The sequence below is a fragment of the Melospiza georgiana genome, chromosome 14 (genome assembly GCF_028018845.1).
Source record: "Melospiza georgiana isolate bMelGeo1 chromosome 14, bMelGeo1.pri, whole genome shotgun sequence".
Taxonomy (NCBI): Eukaryota; Metazoa; Chordata; class Aves; order Passeriformes; family Passerellidae; genus Melospiza; species Melospiza georgiana.
In genome coordinates this window covers 13,469,097-13,481,138 of record NC_080443.1, presented here as the reverse complement: position 1 = coordinate 13,481,138, position 12,042 = coordinate 13,469,097, and the positions used below count along the sequence as shown (strand labels likewise).

General features: G+C 41.8%; 1 protein-coding gene across 4 annotated transcripts in view; it reads right to left on the bottom strand.

The window, feature by feature from the left end:
• NUP93 (nucleoporin 93) overlaps nt 1-12,042 on the bottom strand; it is a 79,109-nt gene that overhangs the window by 14,630 nt on the left and 52,437 nt on the right. For all 4 annotated transcript variants that reach the window (XM_058034056.1, XM_058034055.1, XM_058034057.1 and 1 more), the window contains 5 exons: nt 7,335-7,409; nt 5,144-5,233; nt 3,713-3,852; nt 1,978-2,110; nt 899-1,056 (listed from right to left, as the gene is read on the bottom strand). In XM_058034056.1, the coding sequence (XP_057890039.1) occupies nt 899-1,056; nt 1,978-2,110; nt 3,713-3,852; nt 5,144-5,233; nt 7,335-7,409 (596 nt within the window). The remainder of the gene's footprint in view (nt 1-898; nt 1,057-1,977; nt 2,111-3,712; nt 3,853-5,143; nt 5,234-7,334; nt 7,410-12,042) is intronic.

Here is a 12,042-nt window from a genome sequence, read left to right as displayed (position 1 = left end):
TCTCATAAAAGTGTTTATAATGAAAACAGTGACAGTATCTTCAACAAGGTTTCTGCAACAACCTTGATATAATGAGCACTCCTAGACACTCTCTACAAAACAGGTTGATTTACAGAAGCATATCATGGTACACCACACTTGGTAAATGGCACTTGGATCTTTATCCTTTCAGTTTATTTTGTTAGCTTGGTTAGTTATTTTTTATTGGTCTGTTTTGTTGGTTTTCTGAGTTTGGTTTTTTTTTTTTTAAATTTACTGCAAGTGGAAAGATGGAAAAGAAAACCACTGTGGAGTTCAGAGCACACCTTAGGGTGCACTAGATGCAACCACCTCAGCAGCAGTTTGGCCAATGGCCTCTGTCTAGTGCTGGACAGCAAGAACTGGAAGAGGACAATAAACACAAGAAAGATGTGAGAGTGAGGCCTCTAAAGGCCTCTAACAAACACTGCTTGCTTTTCCTATGTGCCATTCTTATGAAAACAGGTGTAGTAAAAGTGTTCCCCAAAGGAAATTCAGCTAAAATAAGCAACAGGGGAAATAAAAAGATACAGGATTTGTGACAGCAGATTTAATCTGATCTATTGTATGCCATATCCCACTGTTACACTGGGCTTATTCTTCTGTAAAAAGTCATGTTACACCACACTGTATTATTTTTGAAATGTAAATTTTTGACTATTTTCAAACAACTCTTTCTCTGTTGAGATTTCTCAACTTCAAAGCCACAAATTAAAATATGCAAACTTCCACATGTTATTTAGGTAGGTAATATAAACCTCAGGCAACCATCACCACCAGAAGAGACCTGAGCTTTTTGTATTTCTACCAAACCACTGATAATTTCACTACTCCACAGCAATTTCCACCCTCACAAGGATCCTTCCCAGTTCCCAATTACCTTCTGTCCTTACTGTGCATGTACTCCTGGAACCAGGTTTTGAATTCTCCCAGCTGGTGCTGTGCCCGTTTCACCACGTGCATGGCTGCAGTCAAATCCCCACAGCGCATGCAGTAATAAATCAGTGCCCACACAGGATGGCCCTCCACCTCCCCATCCTGAAAAGAAAGCAGGACAGACTTAATTTCTTCTTAAAAGCAACATATTTGAATGATTTTTCTTTATCAAAGTGCCTCATTTATTATTTCTGCCCTTATACCCACACTCATATTGGTAAAAAATTCTGTTTGTTACAGAAGCCAGAGGTCATGAGGGTTAAGTCCTGGCAAAGCTCTGCACATCTCAGCAATGAAAGGTGTGATTCTCTTCTGCTTGCCTAGATTTCAGTTCTGAGAATCCCAGAATTAGCATATGATATCCTCCCCACACAGGAGATTGATCTGGATTAGGCCACCAAGGCATTAAAATCATCTTCACTGAAACAGAAAGATATTAAACTAATCACTGATCTCAGCAGGTAAGAGGAGACAGCTTTTAGATCTAATTTTTCAGCCTGGAGTGCTTATCTGGTTATTTTGTAGGTGCACAGCTATGCATTTTTTACTACATGCAGGTAAGAAGGGTTTTATTCAGATTCCTAAATAAAAGGCCCAGGCTCCAATTCAGATGAATTCATTACACATTTGGTGATGGTTTTACCATCTTACAATAAATGGAAAAAAGGAGAAAAAGCTAGACAGAGAGATTAGGTTACTGCTTTTTTGAACCATCATAATGCATTTTAATTCTTGCTTGTTGATTTCTAAGATGATGACCAGAAGACACCACAATTCCCAGAATTAGAACCCAAGCTACTGAGCACCCAACCATGCTTTGGGACTAGGTCTGAACTCAAGAGTGATTTTGTCTGTCATCTCCCATTTCCCTCGTGAAAAATTCTAGAGGAGTAAGAACCTGCTGCCCCAAAAACAGCTTAAACAATAGAAAAGCCACTGGAGGCTGCCCTGGCTCCCCCTCTGCAGTGGGTGAACAGATTTGTGTTGGCATTTCAGCTCAGAGGGTGACAGTGCTGCCCCTACCTGCAGACCAGGGACTGCCGCCGGGAGTTTGATGTTCAGGAAGCTGCGGACCAGCTGGTAAGTGCCTGGGACCCCACCCAGCTGAGCCTGGTGCAAGTTTCCAAAGACTGTCACAAAAGTGTAATTTTTGTAACTGAAACACAACACAAGCAAAACAAGCATGAACAGACTGAGACACACCTGCCACAAAAACATCCACTGCATTTCAGATCTGACAGAACTAACAATTTAATGCAAATTAACTCGACGTTCAAACATTATCATTACAACAAAATGAGGCACAAATTTTTGGTCAGTTTAGGAAGATCCTTGTATTTAGCAGGCTCAGAAAACACCAGGTTTGGAGTCTGGTGGACTGCTCCAGGTTCAGTAACTATGAAGTTCCCCTTATTAGATTCTTGTAGTACAAAGTTAAGCTCAAATATATTAACTGGCAAAAAGCCTTTCCACCCTAATACTTTAACTCTCACTCCTATAATGAAAGAACAGTTAAATACCACAGATGTGTTTGTCTCTCTTCCCTGCCCTATGGAAAAATATCAGCCTTAGGGCTGTGGACTTACCAGAAGAAAATCCCAGATAAAAAAGGAATTTAGAGAGGCCTAATCTCCACAGTTGGGAGCATTGGGAAAGTACTACATATAACTAACTCCTAACTTCAGCTAGCAGTTAATGGCACTGTGAACCTTTAGCAAGTAGGATATGTGGCAAATCAGGTTAAGAGTCACTGGTTCACTGCACTCTGCTGAGACTGAGGAACTGGGAACAGAAGATGCTTCCGATGTGTCAGCTCCTCTGCGCACAGGCAGCAGCTGCCACCACTGCTGGGGGACACCGAGTGCCGATGGGGTGTGACAACCAACTGCCAGGGCCAAGAAAAGGCTGTGCCAGGAGGTGAAGGCATCTCTTCTGTGCCAGGAGGTGAAGGCATCTCTTCCCACAGTGCTGTGTCAGAGCACAGTGCTGTCTGTGCTCCAAGGCAATCTGTGTCCCTAACCAATGCCCGCATACTACCCTGCAGTTACTGCTTGCAAGGGCTGGAAGAGTCTGCTGGCATCACACTGCAGCTACTGGAAAAGAGACCCTGCAATATCCACCCACATGTGCAGTGATGGGCATTTGGCTGTGGGCAGCTCCACACCCTGCATCTCCCCAGGAACTCTATCAGTCAAGGAGCTTAGGCCCCATGGTACTTGCTAATACACACAGCAAACCACTTTCTACAGTCTGAAAATCACTGCTACATGTCTCAACTTCAGCTTCTTCACATTTTCCAAAAACTTTTCAGTGAAGAAATGGCATGATCAGAACTTGACTCACAGCACCAGGCTTGTTCCCTTGCTATCCTCACAGGCTGCTGACAGCAATTAGAAAGGGAGCATATAGAACAGAGGATGTTCTTTTGCTGAAGAGAAACAGATCCCTTTCCTCAAGTGAAAAACCTCCACATATCACCATACATATATAGAATATTTATAAGCAACATAGAAAAAAGAATAAAAGTCTTTGCATCTTCTAAATAACCTCCCCACGGATTCAAGGCCTTTTAAACTAGAACACTGTTAAACTAGAAGTTTTTTTATTCAAGTTGTTGCTCTAAGCCCTGCACAACAAAAAAGACAGGCAGGAGACATGTCTGTGAGCAGCACGAGGCAGCACACTAAGTGCACTACAAAGTCATTATGGCTTCTTATGAGGGAACTCCATCAATGTGTACTGAGAGCCCCCATCTCACCTCTCCTCCAGGTAGTGCAGCGCGTGCCTCACGAACTCCATGCGCACCTCCATGTTGGTCCTGACCTTCAGGGCATCGCTGGCAGGAACCAGGGTGACGTCGGTCATCTGCTTCACCATGGCCCACATCTCAGAGATGTTCTGTAAAGAGTCAGTCCATGCCTCAGCAATTAGTACAAAGGTGAACAAGCAACATTGTTCTGAGCTATATTTAGATTTGAAATGGAGATACTGGACACAGTCATGAAGGTAAGCTGCTTCTGTCCCACGGAATTCAAGTTTCACAGGCTTTTTTTGCATAATTCTTGTGCAAGAAGATGGCTATAAATGTACCTGCAATTGTTCCCAAAAACTGACACCTATTTCCAAAACAAGGCTGGGTTCTTGGTACTCAGTCTCTTGCTCATTATTTCTAGTTCACACTTCCCACTCAATATAGACCACAGCATCATCAGCATTCCATGTAAGCAATGGCTCTGGCTGCTGTTGGAAAGCTGTGCCATCAGCTGTGATAAGAAGCACTAAAAGGACACTGATCACTTGGGCAAAGGCTCAGTTATAAATAAAGGTTGAAAACCATCCAGATCTGCTTATTCACAAGGACAAGATCGTATCAGTGTTTAAAGGACTAGGGCATCCCTGCTGAAATGGCAAAATACTGAGAACCAACAGCACTGTTCACTTGGGCAAGGGCAGCTCTTTGATCTCAGTGCTTCAAAGCAGCAAGAACACTGAAACTCCCCATGCTGTCCCTTGCAAAACAAACAGAGCTGTTCAGAGAGAAGATGCACATCTGTAATTCAGATCCAATTGAAAAGTTTGCCCCTCAGCTTCTGAGCATCTTTTTGCCCTTCCCATTTGCACAGTTTTTTCATAGCTAAACCCTGCTGCAGTATTCTCCTCCAGGCATTTCTCCAAGGTTTGTGCATTTGTGTTCTTTTTTTAGGGTGGATCAAGGCAACACAATTAAAGAAATAGAAAAAAAGGAAAGCAGGCAGATCATTGATTTAAAGTCAGTTCTAGGGGTTTTATTCTTTGCTATTGAGAGACTATTTCAGCTCTGGCAGAATCTGATTGAAGACCCTTTACCCCCAACTAAATACCTTCAAAGGATATTAAGATACCACATTTTGTAAACCAAACACAAGAAAATCTATATAAAATTAAAAGCAATTTTCCCCTCAACAGCTTATGATGGGACATCAGGTTCATTTCTTCCTCACTGTGTTAAGAAATTTTCACCATGACTAACTTCATCACAGGTGGGCCCTGCTGTACTGGAGAAAATTCCAGAACTGCCTCTGTGTTTTCTGTGGAGCCATGCAATTTTTTTTGGCAATATCAGTATTTTTCCCCCTGATGTCAGCAGGCTGTTAATCACAGCCTGAAAACAGCTTAAATGCATTTCCTTATGTTAACTTACTGGCAGTACCTTATCATCCAGGCCTGCAGTAGCAGCACAGAGGTCCACCAGGTTAGGCTGCAGATGTCCATTCACTATCTTCTCATTATAAATATAAATCTAAAATATAATTAAAGTAAGCATGTTTAACAATACATATTATGCTCCGTTCCATCCTCAGACACAGCAGCAAATCTAAATCAGGCTTCAAAACCAGTGTTCCCAGCAAGTCCCTCTGCTTCTCTCCCACATCAGCCATTTCCAACCCCACGGTAGAGGAATGGGCTTCAGCATCACCAAAGCCTGCACTCCACACCTCAAAGCCCCAGGCCTGCCCAAGGCCAGCAGCAGCCCAGCTGCTCAGGGGTTTTGCATGGCAGAGCACTGTGCTGAACACCCTGTCAGACTAACTGCAGCTAACTGCTGAAGGACAAAGACTCAGAAGTGACCTGACAAGTGGATGGCTGTGATATTCCCCTGCACAACAGCCTCCTACCTGCTGATGTGAAAGAAACAGGATTTTGCTGGTTTGTGGCAGTATTTAGGGAAATCTGAGACAGGGAAATGAACAGAAATCTGACCCTTCAGAGCCTGCCCTTAAACACATACACACACCTCTCTGTTTTAACTCTTGATCTTAACTGAGCTTTGTCTACTATTGTTTATTCTACTCTCCATCCAAAGGCCTTCCACTATGTCCAAAAATAAAAATTCTCAATACTAAAAAGGCAATGCCATTGTACTTTTGGCATGTAGCACTACTACAACATGCCCAGGGTGCAGACAAGATGCAGAGCTCAGGACTGCAAACAGAATGCAGCACCAGTGAAATGTGTCTGTGGATATCACCATGTTCCTGTGAGACAGTCTGAACTATCCACAAAGAACAATTCATCACTTCACTGTAATTAAAACACATTTCACAGCTGCTGATAAAGAGAAGCAGCATGGATCTCCAGCTCTCCTGCCTGACCTCCAGGTCTCCCAGCTCCCCACTGAAGCCCCACACAGAGTGCTGACACTGCAGCAGGCTGACATAAGGACAGCTCAGCCAGGCCAGCTTCTCTGGAGCTCTTGTTGGGAGCACACAGTGACTGCACCAAGTGCTCTGGTAGCAGAAGCCTGGCCAAAAACACATTTCCAGGGCACACTGCAGCAGTCTATGCACAGCCTGTGACCCTGACAAGGGCCCACTGGCCACAGTGACTCCACAGCCACCCCAGAGGCAGGACTGCTACAGAGACTGGGCTTCCCATCCCAAAAAACAGCATGGAGTAACACTGATGGCTTCAAAGCACACACAGGCAGGCTTCAAAGAAGACCTTTACTGTGGGTATATAACAGTAGATATGAACTAAATTAACAAGCTACTAATAGCCACTAAATCAAATGTACACTTTTATCAGCACAACCATGAACCTTTTGCTATTAGTTTCTTCCCAGTTACCATAACTGAATGCAGATGTAGGAAAACAGATGCACAAGCTGCTCTCTGCCTCAATGCAGACTGAGCCAAAGCACACAATAACAGTAATTGTGTGCAAATTAAGCAACATCGTTTCACATATTCCATTTTGAAAAATCAAGTCCTTTTCTTTCATTTTGTTCTCAACAGTGCTGGTAAACAGATAATCTCAAATAACAACAGTAACAAATTGGTTATGTAAAGGTTTATCAGTTTTCTCTGAAAATTTTCCGAGAGTGTCTAATGCTACCAGACATGTTAATTCATAGCTGATGCACTAAAGCCTCTCATAAGCAATGTTATTAAAATAGGATATAATTCAACAAACATCAGGATTAACACTTCAGCATATTTTTTTCCTACACACATACATGAGAAAAATAATCTTCCACATATGAAAATAAAGGAAATATAAAAGCTTCATTTGTAAACAATTATGCATTGACACAAATCCTAAAAAATCTGCTTTTGAAAACTTAAAAGAATTTCAGTTTCCTTTACAAGAATAAATGCTTTCTACAGTCATATATGGTGCTCAGGATCTCGTTTTGACAAAAAATACCCTGTAGCAAGCAGGTGAGTATGCTTCTAAAAGCATCAAAATTTATGTGTTTGTCAATAGCATTTTATCTCTAGGCAGGTATTGTCATGTTTTACTTACCATATTTTCTTTTACACTAAGCTCCAATCTTTATTTTCCCCATCTCTCTCCATGCAGAACCCAGTGTTTAATGAAGCATTTTCACTTCCACTCACCTGACGAGCATAAGCCATCTCCACACTGTCCATGGAGCTGCGACCTGGAGGCCCCAACTCCCCAACATAGCTGGGCTGTTGAATCAGAAGCACACAGGAAGATATGAATTTTAGAATTGCCACAATGCATTTTACCAATACATCTGCTCCTAAAGAACAGCAAAACCAGGTTCCTGACAGGACTAAATCCAGGGTTTTGAACCATCTACAGAGAAAAATGCAGTCTCACTGCAATACCCCATTATCTTCCCAATACAGTTTAAAATTTCTAAAGTGACAGAAATCCTCCTTATTCAGTGCACAAACCAACCATTAACTCTCTAGAATTAGGACATCAGTATCTCTTGGTAGCACCTTATAATTTTAATTCTTTGCTTTTGTTTCTTGAAAGGTTGCTTCTTGTCAATGTCTCGCTGTGAGGCATCTACTCTGAACCTCCATCACAGCAAGGATTTAGAATTCAACAGATGAGCTCAAATAGATCCAATCTGGCAGATCTGATACTTCAGTTTTGTCCCAGTACATGATATGGACATAAAATAAGACTGCAGCATTCAAGTGTGTGCTGTAAAGTGCTCCACTGCTGGTCTCCTGCAAGAGGAAGTACGCTGGCAATATCCTGACCTGAAAAAAATAGTCTTTTTACCCACAGAGACTATGCCAAGATTGAGATATTTTGAGCCTAGAGCAGGGAGAGACAGCCAATGGAATCATGGCATAAAAAATTTATACTCTTATAAAACTCATAATACAACATGTCACAATAGCATAATGCTGCATAAAGCAATTTAAAGTATTTACTAGAAGGCACAGGTATGTTCTCAGTACAGCCACCACTGAACATTCATGTTCAATACTCTGGAGAAAAGCATACTGTGAGTAATGCTCTCTGCTATTTCCTGTTTTCTAAAAGAATGTAATGCTTCATTTCAGCATCAGCATTGCCAGTCTTGAGTTTGAAAAATAAAGTACAATCATTTTAAAGACAGATCCCTTTGAGGTAAACAGTCCTTTAATATCAGCTGCTTCAGAAGTCATGTTGGTCTGAAGATCAAAGCAAGACAAGCTCAGTTCAGAAGCATAATATTTATTATGAAGCCAACTGACATAGTTGGGGCAAGCAAAAAGGAACAGACAAGCTTTCAGCAAAGGAAGGGTTTCAAGCTTGTTGCCATGTAACTCAAGGCCATGGATATTCATCTTAACTGGAATCAGTAATTTTTTCCGAGAAAGGGCAGGTACATCTGCAGAGTTTAAAAATTAAGCTTTTTACCATCCAAGTCAGTTACAACTGGCTGCACATCCTCATTAGCTGTTCCAGTGCACCTAAGCAATATGGTCAAACAGCCTTACTGCCTCTGACACTGGTTACTTTGCAGTGCAGACAGGAGCACCTCCAAGGATTGCTTAAGGATGTGCTCTAGTCTTGCCTGTAAGAATTCCCTTAAATGTGACCAACTTGCTGCCTGTACAAACAAAATAAAGCCCAAATGCAATAGAAAAAAATCATTGTTTTTACTTCCAGTTTAATCAGCTTTAGAGTTCAGCTTTGCTGACACCTGTCAGACTGCAGCATGGCAGGAGCAATGTTGCTGCCACGACCTGGCTTGTGTGGATTTCAGGAAGAGATCCAGAAATGGACAGCTTTTCTCCAGATGGTGCCATCACTCAGTTTCTTGTTTCAAATGAGGATGAAATACTGGCAGAGTCTTCCAAAGAATCTCGCTTTTTTTGGGAACTGTATCCCAACTTCAAAATGAAATAACACAAACAAATGAACTTCCAGACATGTTACTGATCAGTTTTGCACTGAACATTCTCTCAGTTACTCCCAAATTAATTTTATTTTTGTATTAGTTTAACCTGGAATATCTTCCATTGTGTAAGACCTCTCTTACACTCTTGAGCATGTGTCCTTACAAAGACAACTACTAATCACTGTCCCAGTCCAGGAGTTTGGATCAGTAAAGTGTTCACAAGTTAAAATTTAAAACCAAAACAAGTTACACAATTGGAATGGCCAAGAAACTGCTCTGCATTGGCTAGGAATTTATACATGAAGATAAGGGCACTGACCTCTATCAAGAAATTATAAGAGCTTTGTGATATCTGTAGTTACACGTTTCCACACAGCATACAACATTTGATTACAGAATTAAAAATACTCAGCGCTGTTTGTTCCTAATATAATGAAATATAAACACCCAGCAGTGTTTGTCCCTAATATAATGAAATATACATGAATGAACATACAAAGGATGAACCTGGACAACACTTTAAAATGGCTGAAATTAGTTTATTACTGCAAATATTTGTCACTAATAATGCTATTTAAATAATGTTTAACCTGATCACAAAATCAGGCAGGTGCATTTGGACCTCAGGCTCTATAAAAACCCCCTACAAAAAACCCGAAAAGCATTTTCACTTTTCTTTCTGCAACTGAACTTACACTAAAAATATTCTTCACAGTCCCTCTTAGTGGGTATTGATATTCAGAAGCATCTGCATTTTTCTTTCATAGCCAAATCATCTGACACAAATTCCTTTAAACCCACCTAAAACCCGACAAACTCTTTGTTCTAAAGAACAAAGCAACTGTTAAAGCAGGTTTCCTGGGAAACAGACACGATGGCAGAAATGGTGCTTTGCAGCCTTTCCCTGTGCCGAGCCCGATAAATGCAGAGTTATTTAAAGCAATGCTAAATTATGGACGTTGTCATTAATTACCGATGAGGTTTCACCTCCTAAAGCGAGTGAAGACCAGCACGTAGTGACTCAGTGTCACTTTCAGCCAGTGCCCAAGCACAGGGGCTGGGGCTTTGTTTTGTGAATCTGCTCCTTTTTCTGCTTTGCAGCACCACAGAGCACCCACGTGGCTGCAATCCAGAGACTGGTGTGTGACTGCTGGGTTCAAACCAATTCAGGTAACAATCTGAATTCAAAAGTTCATGCCTGAAACTAAGAAATAACTGCTCTGGGCTTGGGTTTTCCTTTCTTTCTCCAATTTTAGTTTAACCATTATGCTTTAGAAAACACTTCTGAGCTATCTGCTGCAGTTGAGAATTGAGAACTGCCACACTGAAATTAAATTCTTTAAATTCTACTGACTTGGCACTTTAGGGAAAAAAAAAATCAAGAAGTTTAGAATTTGTCCTAATTTTCTTATACTTTCCTTTCCTATGGAAAAAGAGCCATAGAAGCAAGCTTATTTCCTTCTTTTTCCCATCTCATGAGTGCATTCTGGCTTCACCTTTGAATTATTAAACTACAAGAAAGCACTAGCTCACTGAACTATCACATGGCTGTGCTAAAGGGAAAGTTCAAAAGGAAAACTAAAGCAGTGAGTCAGCATGGGGAAGGCCACTTCCACAGCTCCCCCTGAACTGCAGAAATGGATTGTGCAGGCAATCCTCCCAAAAAGGGAAGGACTTCCCCCCCCACAAACTAATGGGGGGAAAGTGGGGAAGGGGAATGATATCCATTGCTGGCAAAGTCAGAACTTACCAAGCAAAAAAAAAATATAATGAAATGTGTTCAAAACAGGTCAGGTTCTGAAGTTTAACTGGAGCAGCAAAAGGAAAAGCAGAAAAGTGGGTAACGCACAAAGGACTGCAGAAGTGTAAGTGCACACATACAAATCTTGCTGTATCTCTAGTCTGGTATTGCTTAAATGGCTTGTGCTGTTTTTCTCAACCACCTTTGCCTTTCCCTGCCCTGAATTCTGGTCTTTCCAAAACATTATTCAGAACTGTAATATTTACTCAGAATATTATCCATTGCTCAAAACTGCAGCTTAGCTGCACTGCCACGACATTTTTATCTTTTAAATTCACTTAGCCAAATGATGCTGCTTTTCAAAGGAGTTCTCCTTCATTTGCACTCAGCCAAGCATTCAGCCTCACTTGCACACCAAACCCCGTGCATGTAAAGATGCATTATTCATCACCCTCATATGCATATGCACATTCCTCAGCAGAAGTCTGGGCAGACATTTTGTCAGCACTCCAAATGGCTTGGCCAGTAAACACAGTGAGTATCTAGGCAGGAGACCAAGCTGGAGAAACCCCATCAAAATACTCTGTGGTGGAGTGGAAAGCATCTTGCAGTGCTTGGGAGTTAAGGGGTATGAGGATGTGCTACAGAGGGGCAGAACAGTAACCAAGAGGTGCCAGTGTTTCTGTATCACTGCAGGAGTGCGCTGCTTGACAGCAGGAGTGGAGGAGCTTATGGCCAGGGTGGAAGAAAGAAAAACCTGGAATAAGGAAAAACTTGGAAAAGGACAAAGGAAATGCCTGGGCACCTCATGGCACAACAGTCAGGACAATACCTTCAGCCCATAGGTGTTTGATACCTTGAAGACAAAACTCAGGCTTTCATCCCTTTCCAGCCCCACAAGAAGCACCTTTTTATCAGCTCTGATTTTCCCGGACAAGACGGTGGCCAGGCTGAAGGACAAGGGGGAAACAGAAAACCTTAATGGCAAGTCCTGCACTAGGTTCTTTGAATCATGAGCTTTGCTTGTTAATTGGTCTTATTTCCATGAATAATGTGTTGGTATTTCACTCTGCCCAAATTAGCTTGCCCAAAGCTTGAGAATTGGCTCGCAGGCAGAGCGGCCCCCTGCAGCGTTTGGATCTGTGCCTTTTCAGCTGATTCTCCATCTCCAGAGGATATCAATTAAACCTCTACTATATTCTACAGGCTG